Source organism: Pseudopipra pipra, chromosome 14 (assembly GCF_036250125.1).
Source record: "Pseudopipra pipra isolate bDixPip1 chromosome 14, bDixPip1.hap1, whole genome shotgun sequence".
In the NCBI taxonomy this organism is placed as follows: Eukaryota; Metazoa; Chordata; class Aves; order Passeriformes; family Pipridae; genus Pseudopipra; species Pseudopipra pipra.
In genome coordinates, this window is record NC_087562.1 from 149,263 (window position 1) to 166,592 (window position 17,330).

At 41.0% G+C, this 17,330-nt stretch overlaps 1 protein-coding gene across 5 annotated transcripts in view; it reads left to right on the forward strand.

The window, feature by feature from the left end:
• Positions 1-12,625: 12,625 nt before the first annotated feature.
• NFATC3 (nuclear factor of activated T cells 3) overlaps positions 12,626-17,330 on the forward strand; it is a 65,087-nt gene continuing 60,382 nt past the window's right edge. For 3 of the 5 annotated variants that reach the window (XM_064670570.1, XM_064670569.1, XM_064670571.1), the window contains exon 1: positions 12,627-12,968. In XM_064670570.1, the coding sequence (XP_064526640.1) occupies positions 12,869-12,968 (100 nt within the window). In that variant the 5' untranslated portion in view covers positions 12,627-12,868. Of the gene's footprint in view, positions 12,969-17,330 lie in introns of all 5 variants that reach the window. The other 2 variants (XM_064670568.1, XM_064670567.1) reach the window with 2 other exon arrangements.

Below are 17,330 nucleotides of genomic sequence, written 5' to 3' on the forward strand. Positions count from 1 at the left end.
ACTAACTAGTACAGATCAAAGCATTGCTTCTTTTGCTAATGATTCCTTAATTGCTAGGTTAATATCATCTTTGGTTTGTTATCTGGTACAGTAAAGATACATGTTTAAAACAGCAACAAAGGTTCTGCAAATAGGGTCAGGTCTGGCTCTGTTCCCTGGATTAGAGTGTGCTCTGGCATTCAGTCAAATTGAGTCGATTCCAGTGATTTCTGTCCTGTACCTGACTTGGGCTGGCTTTTCCTGCAAGTCTTGTAGACCAGAAACCTGTGATTGTGCCTTTGCTGCCCTGCATTCATTCTCCATAGATTGTTCTTTGATCAAACCTGCAAATACCCCATGGTTTAAAAGCTTCCCCCCCACCCCCTGCACTTTGGCACAAGGCAAGCAATTGACAATTTCTGTTGAAGCAACAGGTTCATCCTTATCAGTACCTTAATTTTGAAACTGAGTATGTTCAGTTGGTACAATTTGCTCTTTCTTTCTTTTTTTTTTTTAAGGAGAAGATGTGTAGGAGGCACAACAACAGAGGAACAGGAAAGGGCTATATGCAAACCCCTTTCTTTCACGTCTGTTGTGGCCCCATTACAAAATAGGTGCATAATGAGAGAGCTCTGGTACACACCCATCAAATATCTCAGAGAATTGGCCCTGGGGCATAGGCAGGTGGGCTGTTGATGAAGAAAACTGAGGTGCTAAAGTTATGACCAAGTTACAGGTTGCATCCTGATTTTCACATGGAGTTAAGGAAGATCTGCTGTTTAAGCTGTGTGGGCTGATGTGGCTTATTTGAACGGTAACTGAACAGGGAGTGTCACTGCTCGCTGTGTGAGCTGTGTAGGTGCCTGGGAAAGGTCCCCCTTCCACGAGCCCAGCAACCATCACACCAGGACATGCATCCACAGCCTGAGAGGGAAGCGCCACCGGCCGAGCGGAGCTGAAAAACCCTGCCACTTCCCAAAGAAAGTGATTCCATTCCTGCCTTGTTCTGCCCCAGGCAGAAAATTAACACAGCAAAAGTGGGTGAGATGTTTCCATCCAGTTAAGTGAGTTAAGTCAGTTCTCTGAGGGTCATATGGAATCCCTCCTTTCCTCAGCAGGGAAGTGTTGGACTGGTGCCGCGATCTCACTCCACCTTGCCTGGGTTGGTTCTACCAAGCAATTCACAGCAAGTCATGCTGGGTGATTTGTGACTTTCTGCTGAAAGATGTTAGTGTGCCCTTGTTGGAAGTATCAGATTTAGTGAAGTTTCGTCTATTTAATTTACTACCTGCCTAAAGCTAATTACAGTTCATGTCACTATTTAGCCTGCGAGCTCTGGGGTTCATATGAGGGTGGTTAACCACGGAGTGTTGGACTGCTGATGGTCCCAGGGGCCCTAAGACCTCCTATCAAACAACCATGAAACGGAGCGAGCTGAAGTCCCTCCCTTGTGCCACTCATGCTACCATATAATGAGCCGGTTCAGGGAACTGAAACAAGAAGTGGCTTTCTTTGGAGAGATAGTTTTCAACTGGCTCAGATCCCTGAGCTGACTTACTGTGCAGTGCTCACATCAGCACAAATCACTGAGCAGCCAAGGGAGGGCAGAGGGCCAGGCTGTGGCAACTGTAAGTTAGGTTGGCTTATGGTGTTATAGAAATACACCCTAAATGGAAGCAGAAAAAATATAAAAACTTTCCTTCCAGAGTGCTGTTTTTCTTGAGTGAGCCTCTACCAAGAAATGCAGATATATTAAGTAAAAAGGAATTGAAATCCTACACAATCCTAATTTAATTTTTAATTTTGAGTCAGTATTTGGGCCAGTTATGTTATATTGAGGTAGATTTCCCCAAAAAAGGTTTATTCCCACCCTTTTGTTTAGATACCTGTCATTCTGTGATTTTATAGGTTAATTAATTTATTTTCTGAAATGTATTTCTGGGATATTTTCCCTTTAACTACTTCAACCCATAACCTCATGTTCTGAGAGTTACTTAACCTTTGGTCTTGTACAGTTTACTGGCAACCATTCCTTTCCTTTTAGGATTTCTTATTTGTGATTTCTAAGCAATATAAACCACATATAGCTACTATTTCCTAACATGAAGCCTGACACAGTGAATTGATGTTACATTTAATTAACAGAAGAGTTTTAGATATTTCACAAAGTTACTGACACCAAAACTGCTGTACATTAATACCAAATGTTTGACATTGTTTACTGTGAGAAGAGATTGCAATCCTAGATTAAAGTCATATTAAAAGATGGATTAAATTTACTTTCCAACTAAAGGACTGCTATGGGAAAGAGTTAACATTGCTTGGATAATCTACATGTAGTTCTATGCCTTAATAAGTTTGGATTTGTTTCAAATTCTACTCTAACATTTCCTGGTTTACAAATGTTTTCTACACTCATTTTAAAGTTTAATTTTAAACTCTAACAATCAATTTTGTAACAGCATCAGTATAATTTGTTAGAGAATTCCCAAAGAGAAAAAGTCCAAGAAATCCAGTAAGACTGTTTTTAATACTCTAAAGGTATATAAATACCAACGTTGAAACTATTTTTAGTTTGATCTTTTGTCTGATTCATTGGTACATACCAATTGTTTTGTACCAAGCACAGTCAGAGTCTGGTAGCTAGTTGAACTGGGTTTACAACTTTTGAAGCTGCTAGATGAATAACTTTCATGTGCTGTCTTGACTGGCAAAGATTAATTTCCAGTTTATGGTCATACTGTAGCAGACACACCCCTCCCATGTGATAATAAATATGAAACTGTATTCTGTGATATGGATCTTTAATATCTTGACTGTTTTTGGAAGATGCTACTGTAAAAATTTTTAAAGCACAAAATACACTTTTCCTTAACCTAGGTAAAACTTGGAGCAAGCAGTGTCCCATTTGGTGCCTCTGGTGCTTTGGAAGGCTTTTCCTTTTAATGTTTCTTGAACAACTGTATAAACCCAGAGGATTAGAGTCTGCCTGCAGGAGAGCACCAAGAAGGGCAGCTGTTGTTCTCTTCAGCATTTTTTTGCTGAGCCATCAGGACAGCTTAATGCTACTACATGTTAAAAAACTCCTGCATTATAGTGGTTGTGGGTATGGACAGTGCTTCTGACCACTTCCTGCTGAATCCCTGCCCCTCTGAAACCACTTCATGGCTGACTGAGTGTTTCTTCTTTTTTAATTGTGCAAAACTGGAGAAGATGTGTATGTGTAAATTCAAATGGAAAATTAAGTGGGAGATTCCAGAGACCTTTTCTTGTCTGTGTCCTTTTCTACATGATTATATTAAAACCTTTACATCTGCAGTCTGTCTATTTTCCTTGTATGCAGTAGGATAAAAGATGCCGTATCAGCAGTAGCTATTTTACCTTGAAAAATTATCCATCTTTTTGATAATGTTTTGCTTGGCTTTTAATCTATAAAAATAGAAAGAGTAAAAGGAGGCAGAATAGGCAAAACAATAGTCTTAAGGCTTTTTTTCCCTTGTAATTAGATGAATTCCCAGTTGCAGTATCTTTCTTGCTGTTTTCTTGATTTATTTTTTTTCTTTCTCAAATGGTCATCAGACTCTGCCTTTGTGAATTTTCCCCCATTGTATTATCTTTATCCAAAATATATCTTAAAAACCTCATTATGTTCCTGGGAAAGAACACTTTACTCTCTGCCATGCAATAGCTCTGGCTTTTTTTTGGTTTTCAGGGGTTTTGCATTCTTTTTCATCCAGATAATTGAGTCATAGCACTCCTTGCTAAAACTCTGCTTTGTTTTAGTCTTGTATCTGTGGAAAAGACCTTGAAGATGGTTTGCAGAAGTATGTGGCACCACAGTGTAGGGTACTGGCGTGTTTATAATGTGATGCCTAAACTGGGGTTTATGCTAATTGCCTTTCTCTCATATTGTCAGTCTAAGATCTTTTGCAAACCTTGTCCCCCTCTTGGTTTTGTTTAAGGAACTTATTTTTTCAAGGACAAAATATTTTGCTGTGTTTCTGCTACCTCGTTGATGTTACATATATAGAGATGTTTTCTAATATATTTTTTGTGTTTCATTCTACTTTCTCCCTAAATAGCTTTTAACTTCGATACACTGCCTTTCATTTAGGCATATTAAGCTACTTGTTATCATGGAGGTGACCAGCTTCCATTACTTTATATTCTTTGTCTCCCAATTGTTACTACCTGTATGTAACTATTATGATATTTTTGCCTAACAATGACAGAAACTAGAAGTAAATGACAAAATTAGAGAGTATTCTGCACACTGAGCAATTTTGTAATGGTACATTTTGCAATTGTTGTCTGCTTTCTAATTAATCAACAGATTGTGAACCTTGGTATCAGCAAATGCTTTATACAAAATTCAGACTTATTAAAATAAAACTGAATAGTTAATTGTTTTTCCCAGTAACCAATGCAGCCTCAAACACTTTAAATGTTAACTAGCCAACATTTTAAGTGATAAAGGCACATGGCATTTTGTACAGATATGATTATCTTCAGTCTGTCAAATTTAAACAATTTTAATGCCTCAGAAGGACATTATGCAAGGAAATACATGAGAAAAAAAAGATTTTGACCAAAGTTTGCATCATGTTTTAGAATGGATGTATTCTTTATTTTAACATGAGTAATTTTTAATGTTATGGTTTATACAATTGTTTTAGACAAATTTTTTAATGGGAAGATAATTTATTTAAGTTTGGTAAGGACCCAATTGAATTATTTACTGATCAAATAATGTCACAGTGTTAAATTTAACTAGTTTAGCCTTTTCTCTTACTGATTTTCTTAATGGGAAAATATTTGTGGCTTATTCCTTCTTAAGATATGGGAGCACCAGAGCCTCGTCTCCAGAGGAGTAAGCAGCAGGTCAGACATTTTATTTTGCATTTGTAGAAAGATGATTCCTGCATATTCAGACATCTGTGACCTTTTTGATAACGAAAGCAACTGATCATATGATTTGGTTTTGCTTGATGACTAGCTGACATGAATCCTTCCAATAAGATTTCTAGTTTGAATACATGTTAGAAAAACATTTTATGTGAGCATTCATTGAAATGCTGTTGTTTTGTTCAATATAAATTAACAGCTAAACCATTCTTTATATACATATCTGATGAATTAATATATAGGACTTGCAAATACAGCAAAAATAAATGAATTTTAAATGGGTGAACCTTTACTGGGTAATATTATTCCAGAGCTGACTGGAACTACTCCATTAATTGAATAGCTCATTCTCCAGGTAGGAAAAATAATGAGATAGTATTTAATCAGTTGTTCCTTTTTGTGTGTTGCCTTTTCTATTTTCCATAAATTTTTAATGTACAGCAGTGCATTTATCCCAATCCAGTCTGATGTATCAGGAGCCAGAGGATGCAGTGAAGCCTATTCCTGGGAAGGGGTTAGGGTAGAAACATAAGGATCAGGACCAGCAGCATAATATCAGATGAACGACTGATTCTGTGACCAAATTGAATAGTTAAACCTCCCAGCCCTTACTCTGTCAAAGAATCAACCCTCTTACATGCAATCTTGACAGCAAGCCAGGTGGAAACTCAATCAACTAAAAAACTAAGAGACAAGAGCTGCTAATGAAAACTACCTCTGTTTCAATGCAAAGGCAAAAATAAACGTAAACCACCTGGCTGGCCTGTTTGACTTTATACTGGGAGGGATTACAGCAAAAAAGACACATAAGCACCTGCAACAGCTGGGGTATGGCTGTCCTGTTCCACATTTTGCCTCTCAGCTGAAACCTATTGTGTCCAAATGAAGATGTTGGGTGAGAAAGCTCATTAGGCACAGATTAAGCAAGTGGTGTGAGCACATGTGGTCTAACAACTGCAAATGGATTCAGTTCCACAGAGGAACGTAGGGGTCCAAGATCCAAACTACCAGGGAGCCTTTTAAGTTTTTCACACCATTAGAAACTATTGTTTCACGTTGGCTGAATCTGATGTGGGTCAAGCACAAAAGAGTGGTTTGCACAAGGCTGACAGGCCTGCTCGTCGAAGAGCGAGCCCATGAGGCTTCCTATGGAAAACTGGGCATATGCATATCAAGAAAAGATACATTTATTCTGGTTGCTTATTCTGAATTATTGTGAAAAGCTGTAATAAGAGAAAGTATCTTTTTCTACCCCTGAAGATAATTAATATACTAATGAAGAAACCTTAATTTATGAATAAACTAAGGCTATGTGTCATTTACTGAACTAGAATATATAAGGAGGGATGACTTCAGCACATAAGATTGTGGTTATATCTAAGCTAATCAAAGGACATTGAATGTAATGGGGAAAGCAGAAAAACTGTTGCACCTTAAACTGCACATGCATTACACCTGAACAAAACAGAACCATGTCATAAAAGGATCATTTCTAGAATAGAAAAGTTAAGGCCTCAGAGGCTGGGATTCCGTTTTGCTACAACAGTTGTGTGATGCTTCTCCTTGTCCAGTACAAAGAGAGATATTAGCCCAAATCATCTAGCCAGGCTGTTAGACTTCTCAAATGCAATGTGTAAGAAGTATTCCAGACTTGAGAGTCCTTACTCAGAGGCCTTGGCAATCTAAGTGAAAAGAGGAACAAGAGAAGTTGTATTATGTTCACCTCAGAGGGACAGTAAGGCAGTGATTTAAGTGTCTGTATAAATAGCAAGTTACTTATGCCCCTTTGAAGAAGTCTGAAAATTAGACTGCAAGAGGAGGGAAGCTTGGAACAGAGCCTGAATTTTCTATATCCCAGTCCTGTACAACACTACTGTCTGCTGGCTAATGAACAGTCAAAAATGAAAGTTAAAATATGGAAAAGTAAGTAAAATGCCACCTTAGTCTTTTTATCAAGCCTAAGAGCTTTCATGAAACCTCATTTGAGTTTCCACAAATATTTATCTTATGCAAACATCACTGTGTATTAAAGGAGTTTGTTCTTGTTCTCATAGCAATCTTGGTTGTCATCTGATTTCACTCACAAACCACTTTAGGCTTTGTAATAAGACTCTAAGATATCTGTAAAAGCAATCGTTTCAGAAGCACTTGTGCCTGGAGTGTCCTTGTATATTGATATAAGTAATAATGCAGCTGATGCTTTTACTTTGCTTTCACTTGATGATCTGAGAGCAAAGTACTATGAATATAAACTCTGTGAGGAAAGCTGTGCAGTTCAGTGTCAGATTTCTAGACCCTCTTTTAACATTTAGGATGGTAACCACCAAATGGGAGGATTCCAACCTGCTCCATAAAACTATAGAAATATAAAGCAGCAGCAAACTTTATGAAGTAATGTTTGGATTACATGGCAGAATGTTAAACAAACGATAAAGCAAAGCAATGATTGTTTAAAAATATATTGAAGAGAAATATATTGAACTGTGTTTAATATAACTGCAGTAAGTTTAGGAGAGCGGAGAAACTTCTTGAGGAAAACTGTAAAATGGTTAAATGAGACTGTGACCTCATTAAGTTTTTAATGTGGGTTTGTTTTTGTCAATACACACCTCGTAGGCAATTTTTTTTTTTAGCTTTGTAATCTTGCTATTACAAATGCTCCATTGATCAAACACTGAGCACAAGATCTAGATAGGATTGGTGTAATTAAGTTATGGCATAGGAATTCTTAAAAGGATGACTAGATTTTCACTGAAAATTTCAAATTTATCCAAGTTCAGTCTAATTGCTGTGTTCAACTCTGTTTTCTGCTACCATGTAGTCTAATGCCTGAACTAGGACAACTCCTAATTTTGCTACAAAACTTTCCAATGCTATGCAATCTACTTTTGTTTTTGTTTTCCTTTTAATTCCCCAGTGGCAAAAGTTTCATATTTCACCCAAGCACTGGTAATTAGCCAAGATGTCACATATTAAATATAAATAACCTATGACCTTGTGTGCAGATGCAAGCCCCTTTCCTGTATGACTGCTGAATTTAACTTTCTTCAACATAGGCTCCATACTGAAATATTATCTTTCTCCTACATAACACCATTCTGCTTGCTTAACAATGGATGTGCCTTGTTAGCTGTAAGAGACATGAAGGCTGTGATAATTTTCTTTGTATGCCATTTGCAAATGAGTTTAAGAGTATTTAATATACATTCACACTGATAAAAAAATTTCCTTTGCTGTACTCGTGCTTTCTTCAATAGCAGCTGTAAAAGGCGTAACCACAGCTGCAGCCAAGGAACACTGTCTGCTCATTCCAGGAGCCTTTGTGCTTTCTCATCTGCCCTTTCTGTGCCACGCTGGTGTGTGTGCCTTCTAAACAGGTCCAGATTCAACCACAAGCGGGAATGAGATCAAGCACATGAAATACAACCTTGTGTGTTCTATTCCTAATTCCAGGCTGTTTGGTTCATTGAATCATGCAGAACGAATGCCTGACCATGCGTCTTCCAAAGGCCATTCTGGCTGCAATTGCACAGCTGGGTTTCATTTGCTGCCCATAGGAGGGGGGAGGAATCCCTATTACTCCAAGACAAATACAGATCTGGGATATGGCTGCAGATCCAGAATTCCTAGCTATCCAGTATAGGATGATGTGCAGAAAATAAAACAGAGCACGGGTTTTTGGACCCAAAAGTCACAACACACCTAGAAAATAGCCCCAGTTTGGAAAGGATTCAAATACCACAGGAAGCGTGTTCCTTCCTGCTCAAGGCACATGTAATAACTCCAGCTCCTGACCAGACCAAGGTGTATCCCCATCTGGATGCAATAACACAGCCTAAAAGCAGCAAAGGCAGAACCCAACTATACATATTAAATAAATGAATAAATAAAAGCCCCCTTTCCTGACAAAACCGCAAGTGAAATAAAGGTGCCCTTGTTACTGCCACCGTTTCATTTCTCAGTAGCAAACAAAAGCCAAATCAGCCATCCATGCCCTGGCCCTCAAGCATGGAGATTGACATAAGTCCCTGGAAATTGAGGTAAGCTCACCTCAGTCATCTTAGGGCTTCTGCTAACTCACTCTCAGTCATAACCCAATCACTCTTTAGCTGTATAGAAAAGGTTTGAAGGTGTATTTCTTTTTAAAATTTCAAATGCAGAAAGGATGCGCTTTTTGGTGCAGTAGAACAGAGATGGCAAAATGAAAACTATGGTGAGGACTAGACAAAAAGAAAGGAGATTGTTGGCAAGAAATGGAAGTTCTGAACAAAAGACATATCTGATTTTGAAGTAAAAAGCTTTATAAAAATTACTGTAAATAACTATTAATTGCTTACAATGCCACCTTACCTTCTGCCTATTCTCTAAATTCTTATCTTGTTAACTAGGTGGTCATGACATTACCAATTTCTCTGTTTTATTTTAGGACATATAGTCTGTTTTCTTTTTTAATTGACAGCAGTAGGTAGGACTAAAAGCACTGCCTAATTTTCTGCTTTCTGAATGAATAGTGTCTCAAACAGGGGAGACAAGATTTATTTTACAGTTAAGGGAAAGGAACAAGTCAATAGTATTAATATCTTTAATTCAGCATATTTATTAGAAATATACTCTGTGCATCTTATCAAAAAACACGGATCAAATATTTGTGTTCAAATTCCCCCTTATGAAGAGAACAAGTTTGATTGTATTTTTCACCAGGGACATGCATAATGAATAATCTACTGGTATAAAAGAACAGGAAATTGCTGTGGTTGCTCCGTTTGCTGTAATCTGACACAACAATTATTTAACAAAAAGACGAATTCTAATACAGCTGCCTTGAAAAGCGAAAGATTAACAAAAAGTTTAGACAATAATTAGCTGCTAAAAGTCATTCTGTGTATAGTATATCTTACTGAATTGTTCATCATAGATCTGTTTTCATTCAAGAATGTATGAGAGTATTTCTCAACCACAGTTAATCCAATTACACATTCTTTTCCAGCTTGTGTTGCTATGTGACCTTGGATTTAGAGATAAAAAGAGGCTACAGGCCAACTAGGTATGAGCTTCATATAAGGTTGGGGCTTCCTTCAGAGACAGAGTTGTCAACTCTAACGAGCATCAGTCTTTGGTTTAAGTATTCTAGGAACAGTAGCTGTAGTTGCTCATGTATTTTCGGTAAACAAATAGCTAGTGCTGTGTGGGAAGTGACAATAGCAAGGACAGTGCTTTAGCAGATCAAGTAAAAAACATATGGCTGCTTTTGCACTAGAAGCACTCTGCAAAGTATTTTTTAATATGATGCTTTATGTTTCCACTAGAATTGCCATGTCAAAAGTAGGTTTTCATTTAAGCTTTCTTTCTTCAGCACAGATTACTGATCTTCGTTAGGAGTGATAGAGACATAGAATTCACTGTACTCTATTAAGAGCCTCTAGACTGAGAAATACTCACTGTAGCCAGTTCCTCTTCATGAAAGCCTTCTTTTCTCACCTTCATTCACAGGCTCTAACGAGAACATCTAGACACAAATGCATGCCTGGGATTATGACATGCCTATTTGGATCTGTCTAAACAGCAACGAACATGGAAAGACCCTGTGCATAGAAACAATTAGAATTAGTTATTTATGAAGCAAACAATATTAACCGATCATCATCATGGCTAGGCTTTGGGAAGGGCTCTACCCACGCTTGTTGCAAATATTAACCGATAAACCTGTAATTTCCACATGGCCATAGAGTCACAACACACTGACTCTAGTTCAGTTGATTTTTCAACTAAGCAATGAAACCTTAGAGACAGCAATGCTATTTCTGGTTAGTATGAGTTTCACACTCCACAACAAATTAAACTGTAAAATTACATAACCGTCTATACTTGTGAGTAGTAGTTTAAATCCCATCAATGCCCAAGTTTCAGCACAAACCTAAAATCTTCCTAGATCACGTATATTAAGGATTAATCTTTTACTAATTCCACAGCACACAGTGACCATTTCATTATGTTGGAATCACAGAATAGAATCACAGAATCATTTAGGTTGGAAAAGACCTCCAGGATCATCATGTCCAAGCTTTGACCGATCACCACCTTGACCATGCACCGAGCGCCACACCCAGTCATTTCCCGAACACCTCCAGGGATGGTGACTCCACCACCTCCCTGGGCAGCCCCTTCCAATGCTTGACAACCCTTTCCATGAAGAGGTGCAGCTTAAGGCTGTGACCTTGTCCTGTCACTGATTGCTAGGGAGAATAGCCCAACTCCCACCTGGCTACAACGTACTTTCAGGTAGTTGTAGAGAGTGATAAGGTCTACCCTGAGCCTCCGTTTCTCCAGGCTGAACAACCTCAGCTCCCTCAGCTGCTTCTCACAGGACTTGTGCTCTAGACCCTTCACCAGCTCCATTGTCCTTCTCTGGACACACTCCAGCAGCTCAATGTCTTTCTTGAAGTGAGGGGCCCAGAACTGGACACAGGACTCAAGTACTCATATTAAGCTCCTCTGAAGTTGCTCTACACTTTGTTAGACTGCAAATTCCAAACACATCAGGCCATCTATGATTTCTACACTGCCATGCCCTGCAGGGGATAGATGCTTCTGCTGCAAGAACAACTTAAATTCTACAGTTTCTTTTGCCCTTTTATTTGACTTTCAACCTTAATGCAAGGCTAACCCATAGATGGTATGTTATTGTGCAGGCAGAGTATACTGAAGCTTCTGTGCTCTTACTAGTGACTGCCCCTAGCTCCCTTTATTCATGGCATACATTGCTAAAGAGTAGCTTAATTTGTATCCTGTTGGTTAAAAACTTTTAGATGCAGATCTTGCAAAATGCAAGACTGTGAAGACACTTTTCCATGCTTTAAAATTGCCCACAGTTCCACAGCAGCTGCGGTGCAGCAGCTGCGGTGACCAGAAAGTGAAGTGCATGAGAAACTGCCACAGTGCAAGCCAGGGTGGTTGTTGGGCACTGGAAGAGGCTCCCCAGGGTCACAGCACCAAACCTGCCAGAGTTCAAGGAGCATTTGGACAAGGCTGTCAGGGACACGGTGGGATTGCTAGGGTGCCCTGTACAAGACCCGGAGTTGTACTCGATGGTCCTGCTGGATCCCTTCAAGCTCTGGATAGTCTGTGATTCTACGTTTGCTCCATTGCTCCTGTTCCCACTGAGCCAGAAGGCGAGTGGCTGACAGAGTCCTGCAGCCAGCACTTGTTACCCAAGCGACATTCCTCTGCTTACGTCAAGCTACTTAATTACTTGAGCTATTAATTAGTGTCAAGAGCACCACCTATTTACATGCGGTGTTTTAGAAGATAACGTGAGATCCGCACACCGCGAGGGATTCTGCTCCTTCACAGGCGGCCGTTTGCGCTTTGCAGGAGGGTTCACGCAGGGACTCCTCAGCGCCCGCCTCCACGGTACCGGGAACAGGATCGGGACCAGGATCGGGACCAGGGCCGTGGGGGATCGGGCCCGGCGGGGGCGACACGTGGCACCGCGCCCCGTGCGCGGCCCCGCCCCCGCACGCAGCTGGCCGCCCGGGATTGGCCGCCGGCAGCCAACTACAACCCCCGGCAGCCCCCGCGGCGCGGGGGGCGGGCCCAGGCGGGCTCCTCGCGCCACATGACCGGCGGCGGCGCGGCCCCTCCTTCCTCCCTCCCAGGACCGGTGGCGGTCACGGGGCGCTGTCGGTGGCGCGACGTCACCGCGGGCGGGGCGGGCAGAGGGAGGGAGGGCCGGCTCGGGGGGCGCTGCCCGGGGCGAGGCGCGGGGGCGGGACCAGCCGCGGCCCGGAGTTGCGCGCCCGCCCCCCCCGAGTGACAGAAGCGCCCGGGCACCGGAGCCGCAGCCGCCGCTCGCGCCGCCGCCCCTCACCCCCGCTCCGGCCCCTCCGGTGTTATGCGGCGGCCCTGAGGGGCGAGCGCAGCCCGGCAGGACCCGGCGCGGCCCTGAGGGGCGACGGGGTCTCGCCGCGCCTCGCCGGCCAAACCCATGACTACGGCAAACTGCGGCGCCACCGACGAGTTCGACTTCAGGCTGATCTTCGGCGAGGACGGGCAGCCCGGCCCCGGGCCGCCGCTAGGGCCCGCAGGTGCGCCCCGGGGCCGGGGTGCGGGTCGGGCGGGTTCCTGTTTTGCTCCGAGCGAGGCGGGGAGGGGAGCGGGGGCCGCGGGAGGCGGGAGCCCGGGGGCAGCGGCGCTGGCCGTGCCTCCCTCCCTCAGGCCGCGGCCGCTGTCCGGCGCCGCTCCCGGCCCTCCCTCGGCCCGCGGGGGCTCGGGGGGCGGCGGGCCGGGCCGACCGGGCCTCTCCCCGTCTAAGTTTCTTTGGGAAAAGAAACCCGAGAGCTCGCGTCGTGCGGGAGGAGCCGCCCGGGAGATAAAGGGAAAAGGCCCTGGGTTGGATGCGGTGGCCCCGCACCCACTGAGCCCGGGGAGCGCGGGGGGGTCCCGGGAGCGGCGAAGTGTTAACGGGGCTGGACCGGAGACGTGTTCAGGCGCATGCGACGAAAAGTTTCCACCGAAGTGTTTCCCGTCTATAGAACATCACAGTTACTCCAGTGTGTTCCTACAGACTTTATATACGTGTGGATGGGCAAAACACGGCGTGTCGGGATGCTCGGAGTGCTTCCATTTTAGTCTGTTTTGTAGTATTGCAGCCTGAAAATCCTGTTGAAAAAAACCTCGTATTTCTTTAAACTGCAAAAAGTAAAGTATTCCCTGTGAATTACGGTGTGAAGAATCAATAAGGGCCAGCTGTGCAGTGCGTGGCTGTACCAGAGTTTGATGGCTGCATGCTTTACTTTCTAACCCACTTGAAATAAGTATTAATTGCTAAAGGGCTGTTTTATGTGTAAGTGTTAGATGATGAGATAGTTCTGAAACACGACTGTATCCAGGCTAAATGATGCAGCCATGTTGTTTAGTTCTCTGACTCGGTTGTCTAAGTTGATTAGAAGAAAATTTGTTTGATACAGCTGTGTGTGAACACTTGGGATGAACTTCTTATAAAATCCCTGACTTTCTTGATGCTCAGATTTAGTTTGCAGATTCGTTCAGATAAGGGAAGATTTTCTTTGCATATTTTCCGTCTTAGTGGAGTAGCAGATGGTGCTTTTTGGGAAGGGGGCCTGCGTTCTGCTAGCCTGATAAATGCATTACAGTATTATATGAAAACAATGGAAAACATGTAAACAAATTACAACAAAAATAATTATGACATCCCCGTTTCTATTATTTTGACATAAAACTGGTAGTCTAAACTATGTTCCTTTGTTAGCGGTAGGTGAGAATGAGAGAACAAGTTGCTCAGAAAACTGGAAATACTAGTGTGGTATCAATTGACTCTTATGATATTTGTAGTTTGGTAGCATTCCTTGACAAGCAATTCAGTTGTTACACTGAATATAGAGAATTTTGCATGCTTAATAAGTTACAGCTATTCTTACATTAATTTTGAAAATACAGTATTTGGACCATGAATTAGTTTGTTTGCTGTAGCTTTCAGTAAGAAATCCTGCATCTGCATCTGACACTCAAACAATTTTACTGTTTTGTTTAATACTGGAGATGATCTCGCCTGCTGTGCAGAGATGTGGCCTTTGGGGGAAAGGGTTAGAGTAAGTGTCTGCCTTCATGTATTCTATTAAAATTATTGCCAGAGCTCATCTCTTAATTCTGCACAGGTATTCTACATATGATGAACTAGAATTCATTTGAGAGGGCCCATATTGGAAACCTTATTTTTTCCGTTACCCCTTTTCCAAATATATTAGTTAGAGGAACAAAAAAAAAGTTCCTAGAGCTCCCTAAAGCATGTATTTCACAATCTCTTATCACTTGCTTCAGTGGTGGTGTCTGTTGTGCTGCAAAGTGAGCAGAAAGGTAATTTTTTTCAAATGTATGCTAATAATAAAACATATACATCACAGGGAAAGTTGCTTAAATTTGAAATAAATAATATTAAAATTACTAAGTCTTCCATGATCATGGAGAACACCTGAAAACACTTTCTGATGCTTCATGCTGTATCTCTAGAAGTTTGAGACTGGCATTTCGGATGAAAGAAGTGTCTGGTACTGAGTTCTTGCATAAATAACATGGAAATCTCTGTTAATGCGCTCTTTTATGCTGGGACTACTGTAGTGTTGTGAGGATTTTATTCTTTTATATATGTACATGTATAAATATTTATGTATACATGTTTTATATTTAACTGTATCTTTAATCAAAAGAAGAAAAGGTGAACTCTTCTTTCATTTGCTTTAAATACTTTTGATTCCTGAACTACTAAGAAAACACTACTCCCAGGTACTAGATTACCCTTTTTATGACACTAAAAGAACAGTAAGAGAAATTAAATCAACTGGGATTGTGAGTTATTACACAAAACAATTTCAGTGGGTTGCAGGATAGTACGACTAACATACGTAGTTTTGTGCTAAGTGGCACGAATCGATCCTTCCGTTCTGCAGTAGTGCTTGTTTGCTTGCTCTGAAAGCTGTGGTTCCTGCTGCAGAGGAGAATGCATGAAAGATGGCTTGACGATCCTTGAACTCACTAGTCTAATACTGCAAGTTTTGCAGCATACTGGGCTTGAAAGTGGCAGCCCATTTCAGATAGCCTGTGAGCAGATGTAAAAAATTGCTCAGGTAGTTGCTAAATAAGAGATTCTCAAAAGCTCTTCAGCTGCTTTTAAGTGGATGTTAGGTACTGAGCACCTTCTGCAAAATCTTGCTCTCTGTTTCTCTGATAGTTTAGTGTCCTTGTCCTAAAGAATAAAGACATTGTCATTTCAGTTTTGTAGTGTTTGGCACTCAAAAGAGGTTGTACAGTTCTAGGTTCTAATGAGCTTCATCTTTTTCTGACCAAAATATTCAAGCCTCCAGTGCCCAAAGGTAATGCTGTAGAGCACTCTGAAGTGAACCAAATCTCTGTTGCAAAACTGTTTGGGTCACTGCAGTACCATCTGATTGCCTCGTGCCACCTTATATCAGTTGCATTTGAAATGTCCCTGTCAGCATGTGAGTTACAGTATCATTCAGGTCCTGTACAGGCTGCTACAAGAGATTGTCCTAAAACTCAATCAGTTCTGGTATTTGAGGTGCCACCTTGTTTGGTCTTTCTGATGAAGAGATTTTTGAGATGTAATCTGTGACACTTGAATAATTGAATTTAGCTTTAATGCTTTTCTAATGATACCACCATTCTCTTCACCACCACCACCACCCACACATAGTTTTGCAATACTATTCAGGATAATTTTGGGAAGTCTGCCTCAAATTTATTAAGCAACGAAGCTGCATTAAGATTTTCACTACTGAGGGATGTGTTATACTGTTTAAATGCCAACTGTGCAAAAGGGAAGCAACTACGAGTTGCTATGATAGCTTCTTTATGTGAAGTTTTATTTTAAGGGTTCATCTTCTCTTTTAAAGAATGAGTTTTTACAAGGTAAGAGTCACACTTGGGGTATGTAGTGCTAAGCTGGGAACTCTGGATCTTGTAAGGTTCTGTATAATGCAAAATCATTTCTTGTTGGTATGTGAAATCAGGACTAACTAAAAAGGAGGCTGCAAACTGTTCAATATCCAGAAAATCAGTTATTTAATTACGTAGGAAATTCTGACAGATGAGTTATTGGTACTGCTGTTTAGAATCCTGTCTCAAATGTTCCTGTTATTTCTGATGAAGAATTTTAGGAGCAAAAGAGGGGCTAATGTTTTGTTACCCAGTGAAACATAGTAATACATGAATTTCACCGCAATTTCTTCCTTTTGTTCTTGGGTTATGAAGTAGAAGAGGAGAAATTAATATTTCAATATAAGTAATCATCTTTGGTTAATTTTGTTTATTTGCTTTCCCACGATATAAGTCCTTTAAAAGAACTAATAAGAGTACCCTCCTTGGACTTCAGGTTCACAGTATTTGTTTTATTTTCTTGGAAGCCCTGAAACGAGCTGAAAAGAGATTCTCTGTATTTCCTGTGACTTAACATTTGGTTAAGTAATACTGTTTAGTAATCTTGCTGCAAATGAATCTCACAATCTATCTTACTTTTCTTCTGAAAAGTATGAAAAATATCCCAGTTGCGTGGTGAATTTAGTGACATTTCCAAAACATCTTTGGAACTGGAACCTCTCTCTGGCTATGGACAATATATCTGGATTTTTATCTTCTGTTAATTTGAAAACTTCTACTCGTTCTCCTTTGAGATTTTTTTCCTCTAGCTTAGAGATATTAGGTTATTGGTTTGTTACTGGATATCATGGTTGACATACACATTTTGCTACAGTGACTGTCAGAGTAATACCTGATCTTTTCTTCTGAAGGTTTTTGTGTCAAACCTTTCTCTGTGAGCATCCGTGAGCTGCTTAGGCTGCTCAGCAGTTGCCTCCTGCCTGTGTTTAAGTGCTCTGAAGCAATGATGGGCACTGAATTTTGCCTCAGCTAGGCAG